The sequence below is a fragment of the Onychostoma macrolepis genome, chromosome 06, assembly GCF_012432095.1.
Source record: "Onychostoma macrolepis isolate SWU-2019 chromosome 06, ASM1243209v1, whole genome shotgun sequence".
NCBI classification, from domain to species: domain Eukaryota; kingdom Metazoa; phylum Chordata; class Actinopteri; order Cypriniformes; family Cyprinidae; genus Onychostoma; species Onychostoma macrolepis.
This window is the reverse complement of record NC_081160.1, coordinates 24102430-24120730: the sequence shown is the minus strand read 5'-3', so window position 1 is coordinate 24120730 and position 18301 is coordinate 24102430. Positions and strand designations below refer to the sequence as shown.

The following is an 18301-nucleotide window of genomic DNA, read 5'->3' as shown; positions in this document are numbered from 1 at the left end:
TCAGAATGATGTTCATTTATCATGCCTACAAAACATCATCAGGGTGTGACACTTGACGCATGACACTAAAATAATGCAAAAAGCCTAAACATTAATGAAATGACATAAATGTAATATAAATATAGCCTACGTATATACAGTATAACCCATTACAAAAATCATTAGAAACTTCATTATTTCAATAAAATATTGTAAAATGTAAAGTCTCCAGCAAGGAACGTTGTTACTGTAATTTTAACAAAATTTTACTGTAAATTTTACTGTTTTGTAGATGTAATGCAGATGTAATCACATACTAGTACTTTTTGCTTCCATACATTTTACATAGAATTTTACTGTAAAACTACATTTATTGTCTGTTAAATCCATTTTTTATTGTAAGGTAACTTATAGATAACGGGTTTTACTGTTTTTTGTTTAAGATGATACATTGTCTATTCCGTGTTAAGTTTGTAAAACTAGACATTTAAAGCTAAGCAGCATCTTCAATGCATTATGTTTTAAAGATTTAGTTTCTATACAGAATAATTCCATGTCAAGTGAATATGTTGAAATCAAATCCAGCCTTTCAAGTTAGCGTTCCAAATATTAAATAACAGCAGCATTGGCAGCATGTTACCTGCCTTAAAAGCGTCTATAGACTGGAACTGTTACAAAATGTTCCTGACTCACTAGAGCAACAAGAGGTGTCAGCAGGAACACAATAGGTGGCATGCATGATTGTCTGGATTTAAAGGGATTGATTTCCCTTTTCAAGCCTGTTTTTTTAGATAATAATTTCAGATGGATAGTTAATCCAGGAACATGATGAGCTCTGTTTAAGAGGTTAAAGTTATTAAAGATTCTGTGCAGATTCAGTATATCAAAATCACCCCGAGAAATGCTATTTAGTTAATTTATCTGATTGATTTGTCATTTTGATATACATTTTAGAATACACACATTTTCAAATGTGCCCAAAATGTAATTCATTGAAATTGTATTTCTTTAATATGATGTCAACATGCCTGCAGCTTTTCCAGGTTTATCCAGGCAGGACACTGAAGTACTCAAGCATGGAAGAGAGTAGAACAAAACGCTGCCTCAGTTTGGTATCTTAGCAGCAGGGATCTGTGACAGAGCTTACTTATAATGTGAAACTGCTCAGTGCGGATGGCACAAGCAAACAAGTGCGGGGCATTCAAGGATAAGGATTCAGAGCAATATGTCACTGCCAACAAGGTCCAAGTGGGGACATTCCATGTAAACTTGTTTGACCTTTCTCCTGTTCATGTTCTGTGATCATATTATGTATATATTATGATTTTCAATTCTGACGTGAAAATTTAATGTAGAAAAATAAACACACTTGTGGTTATGTTTTTAATTTACAGACATTTGTTGTAAAAGAAATGACATTTTTCCTTACTAAAGGCATAGTGATGATGACATTCAGAATATGATTAAGGTATTCTTCTGCCAAAGGGTGAACAAGCGGTTTCATATACATAAAAGGAACTTATTACTCTTTTAAATAATCATACTTTGTACATTTGTAAATCTAGACTTTTTTTGCAGTATGGGTCATAAAGAGTTCCTTGAATAAAATACATATCAGTTACTGGAATTGTTATCAGAGTGTTATAAAGTGCTTTAATAAATGTACCTCATTAATGTGCTAAAGTAATATTTTTGGTTAAGGTCTATATCTATCAAGAACATCTGTGGCTTGTGGTTTATTAACCACTGAAGTTTGACTCATCTCTCATCTCTCTGGTAAAAAAGCATTTACAAAGCAATTAATGAATAGTAATTTACCACCACGACCTGCCACTTGATTCCATCTTTGCAATAACCAGATTTTAATTTGTAGCGATATTAGATGCTTCCTAATTTGCATACTGTAAATCCTGTTTAGTATGTGAGATTTAAATTAGCTGCTAAATAATTAGCGTGTCAAATCATCAAAAAATGTAAATGGTAAGCTGTAATATCAGAGGCACAATTTAATGATGTGCTAGTATGTCAAAATATGTATACAGTTATATAATGCACTTATAAGCACTTTTCCATCATCTGCAGAGCACATAGTTTTAGAAATATTTCAAATATGTCAAGTAACAGGTCTTAGAATACAGGTTTCAATTCACTTCAATTAACATCTGGTGTGTTCTAGAGCCTTACATGCTTTAAGCTAACCGCTTTTTAGTTAGATCCTTTTAATTGAACAAAATTTTGTAATAGTATTTATACTTCAACATAAGTAATTTCTCTGTACTTTTCATACCCCTTCCCGAAAGGACCCACTGATTATTTCTTACAGCACAGTGATTCACCCACCATTAACAGATGTTTAGAGAGGATATGAATAATCTGTTTGGTGATGCAAAACACTCAAAGGGTCCAAAGAGTTTTGGCAAATATATAAATAAAAGCAAAATTCAATTCAGTTTGTTCACATTTTTTCCTATTTTGTCATTTAATCTACATCTAGATGACCATCCATATCATAAGTTTCTACATTCATTTTCATCTTCCCTTTTCATAATCATAAGAAGCATTTATGGGTCCACAGTCTATGCAATGGTATCCAAACATGAAACAACATATTTTCAGATAGGACATGAGGATTATTGTAGATGGAAACTATTGTAAGGAATAGCATGCAATAAAGAGTGATTATAGTAGTATCACCTTGTCGCCAAATAATGTAGATTTTTTTTTTTTTTTGGTTACTGTCAAGAAAAAAATCCTGCTCGTTTTTCCACTGGTTTCTCAGATCAATAGGTCCGCGCGTCAAGAACTAAATGTTCTAGTTCACAGTGGCACGTGCGGTAGAGGCTCTGTTGACTCATCGGCGCAACGGAGGTAAGAAGTGGTACTGAACTTGACAAACCTGGTCTTGCGCACACGCGTCGTCTCTTTTTAGCATGCAGCTTAAGTACATTTAATACAAACGTCTGGGAAGTGGAATTAACATGGCATGTGTCAGTGTCTTTATTCGCCTGAATGCACGGACCTGCTTTTTGGCATAGGACAAAGCGAGAGGTAATAACCTTCGATGTACCAGCATTGTAAAGAAGGAACCACATGTATTTATGTCTCTAATAACAGGAAATTGTTGCTAGAATTGCTAGAGCTAATAAATGCGATGTGTGTCATTAAGAGTGTGGGTAATAAAGAACTGCAAAAAAAAAAAAAAAGAAAAAGAAAAAAAAGATTTTCATATCCCAACGGAAGTAGTTTCAATTGGTAAAAGAATTAACATTTATTTTTCTTTGTATAACATTTTGATTCTATGTATATTAAATTATGCATCTTTTTGACGTTGTCATGACAACGTGTCTTGTCTTCTTAGTGTGATACAGCCTAAAAGAAGAGTTCAGGAGGTAAAAATCCTATTAATTTTCTCCATAAAATAACAGGTTTTTAATTAAACCACATACCATAAATTGGGAGATTAAGTGTTGATATATCTTTCTCTATAAGGCACAAATGTGATTTCATCTTTATTTGAAAAAAAATGTTTATTTGCCAAATTCCCAGTAAAGAACTGTATCAACCCTATATAGACTAATCCAGAAAAGCAATCCACAAATCAGAGAATTTGTTGCTATATTGAATTATAAATGTAATTAGTGGCAAAAGAGCTTAACAGTGACCACCCACTCCCATAAAGCATTGCAAACTCTCAAACTACTCAGACTGCATTCTATTAATAATAATAATAATGCAAAGCAGATGTTATTTGACATTTTAGATAACATTTATCATGATTAATGTCTAGAGCTTTAAAATAAAATACAGTTGTTTTGGGCTGTTTTTACCAGTTCAGTCTAGAAATGAGTCAACTGATAGCTGATATTGCTTCTGGTTCATTTGTCACACAGGAAATGGAAGGCCAAGTCCACGCATTGCATTGTAGGATACAGTTTTCTGCACAGTGTGCTCTGTTGTATTGCATATTTTGGTAAATTTAGTAAGTCATCTGTGTAGTCTATGAATGTAAAAGTGCTACTCTGCAAACTATACATAGAAATAGTATGATTACTACTAGTCAAAAGTTTGGAATAATTAAGATTTTTTAAATGTTTTTAAAATAAGTCTCTTATGCATACCAAAGCTGCATTTATTTGATCAAAAATGCAGTAAAACAGTATTATTGTGAAATATTATTACAATTTAAAATAACTGTTTTCTGTTTTAATATATATTTAAATCATCTGATTCTGAAGACTCAAGTGGCTGCTAAAAATTCAGTTTGACAGGTTGACACTTGCTGTTTTGCACTATATGCTAAACACATATAATGTGCAAATCAGATGAGATAAATCACAATTCAGTCAAAATTGTGAACGGTCTATCAATGTAAGTCAATGTGAGATTTTTGAAATGCAGTCTTAAATCTGGTCAAATGTTTTCACAAAGATTTATAAAAGCTAACCTGATTCATCGTCTACAATGCATGTTTGCATTTCAAACTAGACCAGAAGAATAACATTTAACAGATATTAGAATTTAAAGTTCTTATGCTTATATCCTGTCTTTTTTTGAGTGCCACTAAAATGTATATAACATAATCTAACTGTAAGATGTATGAACTGCAGTAATTGTATTAAAATATACTTTTCATTAAGTCCATAATGTAGTATCAGTTTCATTACATTGTGTGTGAGTCTAGTAACTGATCAACATTTTGATGAAGCCACACAAACCACAAAAAGTGTGCGTGTGCTTCAGAGCGTATGTATATCTTGTTTTTATGGAGAGTGAGAGGGCGGGTTCATGGGAGGCTAACCAGTCATCAGGAAGCAAAACAGAACAGAATGTGCAGTACTAATCTGGGCGGAAAAAAACATTCTGTGCCGTGTGTGGTAACACAAATTCACATTGTCTTGCATACAAATAGCCTAACATAAGAATGAGGAAAATACATATTGGTTTCTTGGAGGGATGCTCTTTTTGTTTAGATATTACATAAGAAAACAGCAATGAATACAAATGACAAAACCCCAGAAGAGTTAGAGTATGATACGGGTGATGAAGATGTAAACATACTGACCTGCCCAGTGAGACAAAAATAAAGCCAGTCAGCGTAATGCTCTTTATTTGAATACAAGGTAACTGTGTTACATAACACTCCCAGTGTTTGCTTAAAATCAAAAACGAGGCTGAACTATTGCCCCCAAGATTTAGCCTAAATGAGTTGAGGGTATGACACATATATATATATATATATATATATATATATATATATATATATATGTAATATATGCATATTACATCCCATATCACCAAGTAACATACAAAATAACAGTAATAATTTAATTTTGTATTTTTACTTTTGTAAAGGCCTAATTTGTATTTTATTCGATTTTTTTTTATCGCTTCCAAAAAAAAAAAAAAAAAATTGTACAAATACATTGTACATGTAAAATATTAGCTATAGATAAATATCAAAACAAGTAGCAGGCCTATACATAGCCTACACGTAAGTATTTAACGTATTAATAAAAATATATAATTAATTTGTTAATGTTAACAACTAATGAAAACATTGTTCAGTATTCTACGAAGTAGACCTGAGATAGAAGGGAAAGTTCATTCATTATAGAAGGAACGAAAAGGTAAGGTGTGTTGTGTATAGATACTAAGATGTGAATATATTTTTCACATCTTTCACGATATTTTTAAGCGTGAGAGCTTTGTTTTCGACGTCCGTGCTGTTGATGATAACCGGAAGTGCTTTACATTTAGATTTGCTCGCTAGGCCCTGCTGTTGCTTTTAGCGCGTTAGCATCGCGGTGTTTAGCTGCAGTGGCGCGTTTTCGATTTCGCTAACGCAAACACAGCAGGTTTACCGGTAAGAAAAATAAACGTACGTTATTTAATAACTCTATAATGTGCATGTAGAGTCGAATATGCTTATTTAAATCATTTTGATATGCCTCTTCTTGCGTTGTTGACTTGTGTAACGTTAGGCCTGTAAACGCTCAAGTTAGCTTGGTTCATGCATTTAGTGTGTAACATCTGCTCGTATTACTTTTAATTAGACTTTAAATGTTTAAACATTGGTGTACTATAAATAGTTTTACTGTCGTTTGTATTTTTCCTATAAAGCCGCTTTCAATGAGTTGTATAAATCCTTTGAGTAATCAAGTGTTGTATGCTAATGTTTTCATTGTTTCCAAAGTCAGTTTTCAGCCTCTTTAGTGACAGTTTTGATCGTTACGTATTGCAGCTTTTAAACGTAACTCAACTGACAAGTTAGGCTTCTAGCATCCAGTTTAATTACATATTCATAGTCTCTGTGCTTATGTTTAATTTCTTGCAGCTTTGTAGGTGTGCAGCTGAGTTTGGGATTGGTAAAATTATGGGGGGTGAGTCTTTATTCCATTCTTTTAACAACCATTCCAACTACGATCCATTTTAGTGTGTTAAAAGAGGTGGGATAGACATAGGAAATGCAGAGTGATGATAATACTTGAAACTTAACTGTTTTTTCCCCCTACAGACCCTTCCCTAAGCCGGGACTGCCCGCTGGATTGTAAGGTCTATGTTGGCAATTTGGGTAACAGTGGTAATAAAACGGAGTTGGAGAGAGCATTTGGCTATTATGGTCCCCTGAGGAGCGTATGGGTGGCAAGAAATCCTCCCGGCTTTGCTTTTGTGGAGTTTGAGGACCCCAGAGATGCAACCGATGCTGTGAGGGAGCTTGATGGAAGGTAAGAACAGCTATTTAAATTCAGTCCTCTGGAACAGCCATTGTCCTGCAGATTAGATTATCCTAATTAAGCAGAATTGCATCTTGTGTTTTTGATGCAAACTATCCAAAAATGCATGTAGTTGTAGCATGGTTATTATTGTAAACTAAACTTTTGATCCATTTTAGTGTCCTAATAATACAGAAGAATGATAATATTACTTGAAATAAAATGAAAAATGAATTTAAATAACAATGAAATATAAATAAACTTAAATTTATTTCAGCTAAGGCATCATTTCTCATGTTCATTTAGTTTAAATAATAAATAATTAAAAAACATTTAGACATTTTAATCAAAAACTAATAAATGGCAAAAACACAAATGTAGCAAATTAAAATGAAAACCAAAAAATATATAAACATGTAATTCAAAGTATTAAAAAGCTATAATAGTATAAATTAAATAAATAACACTGAGTTTTATATGCTATTTAAAACAATGTCATCAACAGCTGTTTGTTACTTTGTTTACGGTTGTTCTGTATGCTCTAGAAATGTGACATGCTCTTTCTGTAAACTATTCTTATAACCCCACGTTTGTCTGTTTCAGAACACTGTGTGGTTGTCGAGTGCGAGTTGAAATGTCCAGCGGTGAAAAACGGTCAAGGTATCGAGGACCACCCCCTTCTTGGAATCGCCGCCCACGTGATGATTATAGACGCCGCAGCCCACCCCCTAGACGCCGGTACGGTTTCTTTTTCTGCTCTCAAGCGAGTCTAGATGTCTTAAAAAGCCTTTCACCTCAAGCTTAGTTATGGGCAGAGTGATGAGCCTAGGTGTGGAGACTGACAGAACCAGCATCTTTTCATAAATTCGGCCAAGCTGCTCAAAACCTTCCCCATACTCTCCTTGCACTGATCAGTTTTCAGCCTTCGGATTGGTTAACCAACAATGAGTGCATTGAGTTTTTGCTCAGGGATATTCATTAACTTGAATTGTAGTTAAAGATTTCCAAAGAATCTTCTCTTTGTTTGGGTTTTATGTCATTTTTCTATTTATATTAATGAAGCTGACCACCCCACCCCCCCTTTCAGAGACATCACCAAGCCTCTACTCATCTACCTCTGAGTCAGTCAACTAGCCCTCTTTCAGCATCATGTGACCAGCGTACACCAATCAGCTCACATGATCCAAGCATGGCCACCAGCCCATTGGTTCCTGAGCATGCCTCTCTCAGGCTCCTTCACCTCCTCCAACGTTAACCTGATCGGCAAAACCAGCCACGCCACACTTACAACCAATCAACGGGTCTTATGCCCCTCCCCAAATGTCTACATGACAACATATCCTCAGCAGTCCTCATCTAACTGACATCTTCAGCCACCTACTGTATAGCTGTTTAACATCTAGCAACCATCTGGCAAAATCTCCCCGCAAATTACGCCCTCCTGACCAGCACTCAGCTTCACTGCATCATAACTAGCTTGTTGAAAACAAAATAGTAAGTTAATGCCTTTTCCTCCCGCTTAATGACATTGAATTTTGTTTATTTGGTGGTTTAGATATAACCTTTTTCGTGGTGTTAATAAGTATAAGACAGTATCCAAAGAGTGACGTTTTTGTTTTTTTCAAAACAATACATTTACATCCCTTCAGTAGTTTTCATACTGAAACTTTTTTGATCTATTCTCAAAGGTTTGGCAAATGAATCTGGAACAGGCACTTCTTACAGATAGTTGTTTTGAAAATTGTTTGACCCATATTGGGCTACATAAGACCTTCATTGAAGGCTAATTGGTATCTACTCCAAAACAATCACTATTTCGTGATGCTTCATGCGTCATGAATATTTTTTTGGCCATATTGACCCCTGACTTGTCAGTATTTCTTGCATCTGCATATAGGTCTCCTAGGAGGCGGAGCTTTAGTCGTAGTCGGAGCAGGTGAGTTGCTTAAATGTTTTTATAACCCTTCTGCAACTGTCAACTCCATAACCACATTTCCATTTTTTTTATTCATGACTGTTCTTATGATTATAAACTGTAACTTTGCCTCTCATCTTACAGCTCCTTAATAATGAGGTATCTATAACACATTCATGCATGTTTACTTGGCTTTTATAGGTCCCTTTCCAGAGAGAGGAGAAGAGAGAGGTCTTTGTCCCGCGATAGAAACTATAAACCTTCAAGATCTTTCTCAAGATCACGCAGGTAGGTTTACACTTGTGAGGAGTAGTGTAATGGCACAGTTGGAGTAATTAGTAATGCTCATGGAATTTGTCATTTCTTTTCAGTCGTTCACGTTCCAATGGTCGGAAGTGAGAAATGTTCAAGGCCAGCCTTGTCAGAGAAAGCATGTCTGTGCGCTCCTCCTCAACAGACTAGGATGATTGGAAACCGTGATTTTTTTTTTGTTTGTTTGTTTGTTTTTTGCCCCAAAGTCTTTTTAAAATGTATCTTCCCCATAGTGTTCTGAGTATCCTTTTTTTACTTAAGATATCTGTGCTTAATGGGTAGCAATGGTTTCATCCTGCCTAAATGCCTGAATGTAATTTTATGCTCTTTGGGCAGTAAATAATTTCTGATTGGAATAACTCAAGTCTGACTTAGATGGTCATTTGAAACCGATTTTGTATGCTTTTTTTTTTTTTTTTTTTTGTACTTCCATTTAAAAGAAGTTCCTTATGTATTCACTATATGACTTTTCTCTACATTTCACACTGATTAGTTGTTCAAATGTTACTTGCATTAAAACGTTTGGTAACCATTTTATTGTAAGATTCAATTCATTCTCATATGTATTGATATTAGGTATCATAAACTAGCAATTTTAATGTAGATTATGATCACTTTTTTTTCATGCACTAATGCTTTATTACTAGTTGAATAAACAATGTTTTGTTAACAAACATGAATTAGTAATGAACAATAGATTTATGAATTAACTAATCTGCAACGATCGTTCATAATGTGTTAACAAATGTTAAACCTTATTGTAAAGGCTTTTTTGAAGAAAGGCATTTCTAGGTAAAAATTAAATGCTGCTTACTATGAACCGATTTTGGTTAATTTGACTGTCATATAGCATTTTGTGTTTTAAATTATATTATGGGCTATTGGGTTGCATTAGTAAGCTTTAAAATGTGCACTAAAGGGCCCCCAGGTGAAAAACATACACTTCCATAATGTACTTAAAGTGCTCTATTTTTGCGCAGTAATTTTGTGCTTAATATACTAAAAATGATCTTTTAGTACTTCTTAAGATCATCTAAGTGTACTCAACTGTGCTATTTTGAGACACCATGAATATGAACTTTTGACATACTATCTTTGTATTTAAAAAATATATTTAGCTACCACTTGTACACTTGAGTGTACTAGTGAATGAAAGATGGGTTCAAGTGTACTACAAGTGGTAACTAAATACATTTTTTAAATACAAAGATAGTATGTTAAAAGCACATTTTAGTTCATATTCATGGTGTCTCAAAATAGTACAGTTGAGTACACTTAGATGATCTTAAGTTTATCTTAAGAAGTACTAAAAGATCATTTTTAGTATATTAAGTACAAAATTAGTGTGCGAAAATAGAGCACTTTAAGTACATTATGGAAGTGCACTTGTTTTTCACCTGGGCCAGCAGAGGGCTGTGTTGTTTGTTTTGGGAATGCTTGTGAAATGTTTGAGAAATGAGAAAGTATGACATTGTAAATTCAAAAAGCTTAAAAAAAAAAATAAACAAATTTTTACTCTTGGTTCAAACATGCACTTAGACTGTGCTATCAAAAAATTGGAAAGATAAAAATTTGTTTCTCTTTCACAAAGCAAGAACAATTAGCAGCTCTCTTCGTGAAATATATACTTCAAGTTCACACTTAACTCGCAATGCAATTTGTGTCAACAACACAGGAAGTTGAGGGTAGCAGCGAAAAGGAAGCTACATGAGCTCAGCCTCCTTCAAAAGAGAAACACAGGCATCTAAAACTGTTCAGCTTTGTGCTCTACTAAAACACCCAAGACTGCGAAGTGGAACGATCCCTGAAAGGGGCACCGGAAGGTAACATTAGTTTATCATGGTACTTTCCTAGTGTCATAAGTTGTAGGGGGCACATCTTACATTTACGCTCTGTCATTTTGCATTTGGAAATGCAAAGTTATACATGCAAACTATGTGGTTTCATCCTCAGATTATTCATATTAACATTGGATTACTTAGTCGTGTTGTTTAGATGTCTTGTTTTCACATTGTGTTCATCTGAGTAAAGACTTGGTCTCACATTCATTTTGTTAAGTTTTTTTCTGATGGTGTGATGACAGAACCTTATTCCATCCAACAACGTGTATTTACGCTTTTTTTTTTTTTTTAAGTTTGTAAATAATTGTAATAATCAGCACGTTAGGATGGATGGAAACATGCTGTCATTACTCATCTATACGGGAGATAAAGTAAAGTATAGTGGCATGATGACGAATGAAATGTTTGATGGCAAGTGTGATATTTTTGATAAACACATTTGTTATATATATATATATATATATATATATAAAAAAAGGGTAGTTGTGGCCTAATGGTTAGGGAGTCGGGCTTGTAACCTGAAGGTTGCTGGCTTGATTCTCGCACCGGCAGGAATTGAAGTTGGGGATTGTGAATGAACAGCACTCTCTCCACCTTCAATATCATGACTAAGGTGCCCTTGAGCAAGGCACCAAATCCCTAATTGCTCCCCAGGTGCTGGAGCACTAATTTCGAGTATGGGTCACCATACTTGACAATACGTCACTAACTTAACTTAAAAGTCTTGACCGTATATCTATCTAGTATATTAGTATCCTGTATAAAACAGCTTGCTAGGGTGATCTGATTTTCACTGTCATTATGTATCATCACAAGTGGAATCAATGATTTGAGAGCACATGCGTGACAGTTAGTATGACTCATATAAATGTCACATCACTAATGCTCTCTGATTTCCTTTTTAATCATGTTCCTAAGTGTCAAAGATGTTTAGAAATGACTTATCCCCATTATTTGTCTCATCATATGAACATGAACAGCCATGTCAGGCAGAAAATCCAAGAAGAACCAGAGGCTTGGTTCATCACGACGAGGTCCTAAAGGTCTTAACAGAAATATCGAGAAAGATGATGATGATGATGGGTCTCAGCAGTCTGAGGATGGGCGAGATGAATTTCACACCACCAGTTATTACCATGCAACCCAGTTTGATCATCCACCAAGTTCAAGTATTGAACAACAAACATCTGCCTTAGAATGTCCTCCACATGCAAGGGGTCACAAGGATTCACTCATGGAGACTGAAATGCCAGAAATGAAAAGAAAAATGGGTTCAACTCGCAAGAGTACTGGTAGGTTTAAAGGTGAGAGAAACCTTGATGACGTGAGGACCACTGAAGAGTTAGATGAAGAATATGTAACTCAACCAAGCACATCAACCACTGAGGAACATCATGCTTCTCTAACAGAAGAAGAACAATCAAGTTTTCCTTCTGATTTATCCCTTCAGACCAAAAGTTATGGTTTTGGAAAGGAGTCTGGAACAACTCTTGTGTTTGCAGTTTCAGAAAATAAAGAAAAAGATAGAATCCACCATCAGGAAATAACCCCTCATTCACATGAGGTAGTAAGTGATGTGCCTATAGACGAGGCAATGGGGCCATCTGTCAATTCTATTGCTGTCAAAGTAGCTGAACGTGAGGATTCAGTCATGCTTAATGAACCAAAAACACTCAGTCACCAAGAAACCCAAATAGCCAGTACCTCTGGACAAAAAAGACGGATGGGCTCAACCCGCAGACCTCTTGGGGGGAAAAACGGTGAAAATGTAGGCGTGCAAGAACATTCACGAAACATGACAGAGAATGAAAGTAAAGCAGAAGTCATGGGCGAAGCAAAGTTGAAAATGTCAGAAGAGATGGCGCAAACGTGGGATGATGTGGCAAGAGATGATCCATTGTCCCACACAGAATCAGCTTTGCTTTTAAGTCAGTCTCTGTTGGCTGATAGAGCTGAGCTGAAAGAGCCTGATGTTTCAGCTGGAACTGAAACTATGAACCAATCAGTTGGTTTTCCCCTGGTTGATTCAGAAAAGCCCCTACCTGAAACGTTTAGCCACCATGGGACTCCATTACTGAACGAGGCATTGGATTTTGAGTTTGGTTCACACACTGAAGATTTAGATGTTCTAAACAAAGTTTTGAAAGAAGCAGGAAGCCATTTAAGTGATAACAGCCAACATGTGTCTGATACAAGAAAAGATACAAACCCATCTTACGACTTTAGAGATATAAACACAGAAGCCAAGAAGGTGGTTCTAAAACAGAAAGAGGAACCACAATTAGAGGAACTTGCACTGCATGATCAAGAATCTTTATTAAGCCAACATGACATAGCTACTCTAGATAATAACTATGATTGTTCTATGGTTCAACATATAGTGGTAGGATGTACAAGTTTTGGTATGCCTGTGTCTAATATTAGCCATGCTGAGCCCACAACAACCAATTTACCACATGAGATGAGGGATGCTGTTGAAGAAAGGCAAGAGATTCATATAGAAATGAAACAAGAAAATAACTTTTGTAATGTTGCTTCAGTAACATGTGATACTCCGACTGATTTAGTGTCTATTATGGAAGAAGATGAAGATCCCCACATTTTAGCAACGAGAGAAAATGAGAATATGAGTAATGAAAGAGGATCTGAAACAGAATATGCATTTGAAATGACAGACCAGAGTGATGTAAGTGATCACAATGTAACACAAATAATAATGGATGTAAGAGATAATGAAAAAGATGGAGAAACAAGCACAGAAACCATTTGTATTTCACACCAGAAACCATGTGATGTTTCAACTGAAAATAAGGAGCTATATAAAGGACAAGAGCATTATTCATCCAATATATCTCTAACACACAGTCCAACACAAGATGATGCTGGGAAGATGCTAGAAAATGAGGAGGTTAGAAAAGACAAAAAAGAGACCGAGAATACTGCAGTTAATGATGTGACCTCAAAGTCAGAGGAAATGTTTAGTTCTGAAGACTCAGCAACAGATAGAGGATCTCACGCACACCAACAACTGTTTATGCAATCTCCTGATAAAGAAGGCTATGACTTGCATGAAAATGTGACTGAGAAAAGTGAAAAGGAAGAACTACTTTTCAGTGTAGAATCAGAGAATGCAGCTTTTGATAGAGGCAATGAGAGAAGTGAAGGAACAGACGGAGTTAAGGAGATGGATGCAGCACCAGTCCTGACATTAGACCTGCATTTAGAAATTGAAGCACGGAACAAAACATTTGACTCCACAAACAGTGAAGCAGATGGAACAGAAGAGAATATCAATGGTGCTAGTGTTTTAGTCAGAGAAAATAAAGTTATTGGAAATACAGTAGAGCATAATATGACTACTGAGTCTGATTTTCTTCAGAGTTCTCCTGGTGCACACATGGAAGCATTGAAAATATCTAAAAATGCTGAGAAAGAAGTTTCAGGAGAAACAAACACAATTCCTGAACAAAGTGACATCAGCATCATTCCTGCAGATTCTCACAGTGAAGAGACACACTCAAAATCAAGTCCAGTTATTCACAAGAGAAAAATGGGTTCAACTCGCAGACCTCTCAAAGGCAATACAGGACGAAGAAAAGATCATAATGAAAAAGAAATCTTCAATTTGGAGGATGAACCCAGTCCAGATGAATCCAGATATACTGCAGTGAGTATCTGTGACATTTCAGAATCACAAACCATCACAAAAATGTATGCAGAGTCCCAGGAAAATGCTGGAGATGTTAAAATAGTGCCAGCAGAGGGAGACACAGAATCACACTCAGAAAACAAAACAATTTACTCGCCAGCATTTGAAGGAGAAGTTGAATTTATTGGAGATACCTTGGGCAGTAATATGACTACTGAATCAGATTTTCATCAAACTTCTGATGCAAACATGGAAACGTTGAAAGTATCTGAAAATTCTGATAGTGACGTTTCAAGTGACCCAATCAGAAATTCACAATCAGAAATTCAACCAGAAAACAAAATGATTGAGTTAACATCTGAAGCAGAAAGAACAGAAGATACCATCTGTGAAGCTAGTGTTTCAGTCAGACAAGATGAGTTTACTGTAGATACAGTTACAGTGGACAGTAATATGACTATAGAGTCAGATTTACTTCAAAGTGACACTTTAAATGAGGCAAACCTGGAAGCACTGAAAGTATCTAAAAACACTGAGAGTGTTTCTGCTGTGACGGATTCTGACCTTCTTGTGCAAGATGATGTCACTGAAGGATCAAGACAGACAGACACGTTTCCTGAGCAAAGTGACATCGACGTCATTCCTGAATATTCTCGTGGAGAGGAGGCGCGCTCAAAATCAAGTCCAATTGTTCACAAGCGAAAAATGGGCTCAACACGAAGACCTCTCAAAGGGAAAAATGGACAAAGAAAAGAAATAGAACATCATGATGAAAATGAGACACTTGACAGTGACAGTGTGATCAATGCTGAGAAACAAACCTTTAGTTTAGAGAATGAACCCAGTCCAGATGAATCTACATTACAACGTTTAAAAGATGGAGCTAAAGAACAGGAGATGGAAATATGTGAAAAGAATGATGTTGGTCCTGTTGAAGGGTCTGAATCTGCTCTCCTGCAGTCATCATGTAGTTCAGATTTAGTGTCTGAGGAATCCACTGCAATAAGTATCTGTCACATCACAGAATCACAAACCCTCACGAATAGTAATGTAGAGTCCCAGGAAAATACTGGAGATGTTGAAAGAGTGGCAGCAGAGGAAGACAAAGACTTACAATTAGAAATTGACTCACAGAACAAAACATTTGACTCAACAACCAGAGAAGCAGAAGAAACAGAAAAGAACATCCAAGATGTTAGTGTGACGTTAATTAGAGAAGTAGACGTTACTGGAGATACAGTTACAGTGGAGAGTATTATGACTACTGAGTCTGATTTTCTTCAAACCTCTCCTGATGCACACATGGAAGCATTGAAAATATCTAAAAATGCTGAGAAAGAAGTTTCAGGAGAAACAAACACAATTCCTGAACAAAGTAATATCAGCATCATTCCTGCAGATTCTCACAGTGAAGAGACACACTCAAAATCAAGTCCAGTTATTCACAAGAGAAAAATGGGTTCAACTCGCAGACCTCTCAAAGGGAATACAGGACGAAGAAAAGATCATAATGAAAAAGAAATCTTCAATTTGGAGGATGAACCCAGTCCAGATGAATCCAGATATACTGCAGTGAGTATCTGTGACATTTCAGAATCACAAACCATCACAAAAATGTATGCAGGGTCCCAGGAAAATGCTGGAGATGTTAAAATAGTGCCAGCAGAGGGAGACACAGAATCACACTCAGAAAACAAAACAATTTACTTGCCAGCATTTGAAGGAGAAGTTGAAGTTATTGGAGATACCGTGGGCAGTAATATGACTACTGAATCAGATTTTCATCAAACTTCTGATGCAAACATGGAAACGTTGAAAGTATCTGAAAATTCTGATAGTGACGTTTCAAGTGACCCAATCAGAAATTCACAATCAGAAATTCAACCAGAAAACAAAATGATTGAGTTAACATCTGAAGCAGAAAGAACAGAAGATACCATCTGTGAAGCTAGTGTTTCAGTCAGACAAGATGAGTTTACTGTAGATACAGTTACAGTGGACAGTAATATGACTATAGAGTCAGATTTACTTCAAAGTGACACTTTAAATGAGGCAAACCTGGAAGCACTGAAAGTATCTAAAAACACTGAGAGTGTTTCTGCTGTGACGGATTCTGACCTTCTTGTGCAAGATGATGTCACTGAAGGATCAAGACAGACAGACACGTTTCCTGAGCAAAGTGACATCGACGTCATTCCTGAATATTCTCGTGGAGAGGAGGCGCGCTCAAAATCAAGTCCAATTGTTCACAAGCGAAAAATGGGCTCAACACGAAGACCTCTCAAAGGGAAAAATGGACAAAGAAAAGAAATAGAACATCATGATGAAAATGAGACACTTGACAGTGACAGTGTGATCAATGCTGAGAAACAAACCTTTAGTTTAGAGAATGAACCCAGTCCAGATGAATCTACATTACAACGTTTAAAAGATGGAGCTAAAGAACAGGAGATGGAAATATGTGAAAAGAATGATGTTGGTCCCGTTGAAGGGTCTGAATCTGCTCTCCTGCAGTCATCATGTAGTTCAGATTTAGTGTCTGAGGAATCCACTGCAATAAGTATCTGTCACATCACAGAATCACAAACCCTCACGAATAGTAATGTAGAGTCCCAGGAAAATACTGGAGATGCTGAAAGAGTGGCAGCAGAGGAAGACAAAGACTTACAATTAGAAATTGACTCACAGAACAAAACATTTGACTCAACAACCAGAGAAGCAGAAGAAACAGAAAAGAACATCCAAGATGTTAGTGTGACGTTAATTAGAGAAGTAGACGTTACTGGAGATACAGTTACAGTGGAGAGTATTATGACTACTGAGTCTGATTTTCTTCAAACCTCTCCTGATGCACACATGGAAGCATTGAAAATATCTAAAAACACTGAGAGTGTTTCTGCTGTGACGGATTCTGACCTTCTTGTGCAAGATGATGTCACTGAAGGATCAAGACAGACAGACACGTTTCCTGAGCAAAGTGACATCGACGTCATTCCTGAATATTCTCGTGGAGAGGAGGTGCGCTCAAAATCAAGTCCAATTGTTCACAAGCGAAAAATGGGCTCAACGCGTAGACCTCTGAGAGGGAAAAATGGACAAAGAAAAGAAATAGAACATCATGATGAAAATGAGACACTTGCCAGTGACAGTGTGATCAATGCCGAGAAACAAACCTTTAGTTTAGAGAATGAACCCAGTCCAGATGAATCTACATTACAACGTTTAAAAGATGGAGCTAAAGAACAGGAGAAGGAAATACATGAGAAGAATGATGCTGATCCTGTTGAAGGGTCTGAATCTGCTCTCCTGCAGTCATCATGTAGTTCAGATTTAGTGTCTGAGGAATCCACTGCAATAAGTATCTGTCACATCACAGAATCACAAACCCTCACGAATAGTAATGTAGAGTCCCAGGAAAATACTGGAGATGCTGAAAGAGTGGCAGCAGAGGAAGACAAAGACTTACAATTAGAAATTGACTCACAGAACAAAACATTTGACTCAACAACCAGAGAAGCAGAAGAAACAGAAAAGAACATCCAAGATGTTAGTGTGACGTTAATTACAGAAGTAGACGTTACTGGAGATACAGTTACAGTGGAGAGTATTATGACTACTGAGTCTGATTTTCTTCAAACCTCTCCTGATGCACACATGGAAGCATTGAAAATATCTAAAAATGCTGAGAAAGAAGTTTCAGGAGAAACAAACACAATTCCTGAACAAAGTGATATCAGCATCATTCCTGCAGATTCTCACAGTGAAGAGACACACTCAAAATCAAGTCCAGTTATTCACAAGAGAAAAATGGGTTCAACTCGCAGACCTCTCAAAGGAATACAGGACGAAGAAAAGATCATAATGAAAAGAAATCTTCAATTTGGAGGATGAA

General features: G+C 36.1%; 2 protein-coding genes across 4 annotated transcripts; both read left to right on the top strand.

The window, feature by feature from the left end:
• The first annotated feature begins 2792 nt into the window (after positions 1-2792).
• srsf3a (serine and arginine rich splicing factor 3a) lies at positions 2793-9802 on the top strand. 3 transcript variants are annotated; one of them, XM_058777762.1, is made up of 7 exons: positions 2793-3027; positions 6314-6359; positions 6494-6704; positions 7296-7430; positions 8590-8628; positions 8809-8895; positions 8979-9802. In XM_058777762.1, exons 1-7 carry the CDS (start codon positions 2989-2991, stop codon positions 9004-9006), a joined length of 585 nt encoding a protein of 194 aa, XP_058633745.1. In that variant the 5' UTR covers positions 2793-2988; the 3' UTR covers positions 9007-9802. The 3 variants fall into 3 exon arrangements, with proteins under 3 accessions (XP_058633745.1, XP_058633747.1, XP_058633746.1); XM_058777764.1 differs by lacking the exon at positions 2793-3027 and adding an exon at positions 5298-5857 and having other exon boundaries at positions 8979-9800; XM_058777763.1 differs by lacking the exon at positions 2793-3027 and adding an exon at positions 5299-5842 and having other exon boundaries at positions 8979-9799.
• Positions 9803-10330: 528 nt separating this feature from the next.
• On the top strand, positions 10331-18300 carry LOC131543061 (uncharacterized). The gene is made up of 2 exons (XM_058780277.1): positions 10331-10742; positions 11741-18300. Exon 2 carries the CDS (start codon positions 11743-11745, stop codon positions 18298-18300), a length of 6558 nt encoding a protein of 2185 aa, XP_058636260.1. The 5' UTR covers positions 10331-10742; positions 11741-11742.
• Position 18301: the final 1 nt, after the last annotated feature.

Excerpts from the sequence above, each read along its gene's own strand:
- srsf3a (XM_058777762.1), top strand. The coding sequence starts at position 2,989 with ATGCACGGACCTGCTTTTTGGCATAGGACAAAGCGAGAG. Across the intron at positions 6,360-6,493 it reads GATTGGTAAAATTATGGGGG|ACCCTTCCCTAAGCCGGGAC; the intron begins GTGAGTCTTTAT and ends TTCCCCCTACAG. Across the intron at positions 6,705-7,295 it reads GTGAGGGAGCTTGATGGAAG|AACACTGTGTGGTTGTCGAG; the intron begins GTAAGAACAGCT and ends TGTCTGTTTCAG.
- LOC131543061 (XM_058780277.1), top strand. The coding sequence starts at position 11,743 with ATGTCAGGCAGAAAATCCAAGAAGAACCAGAGGCTTGGTTCATCACGA.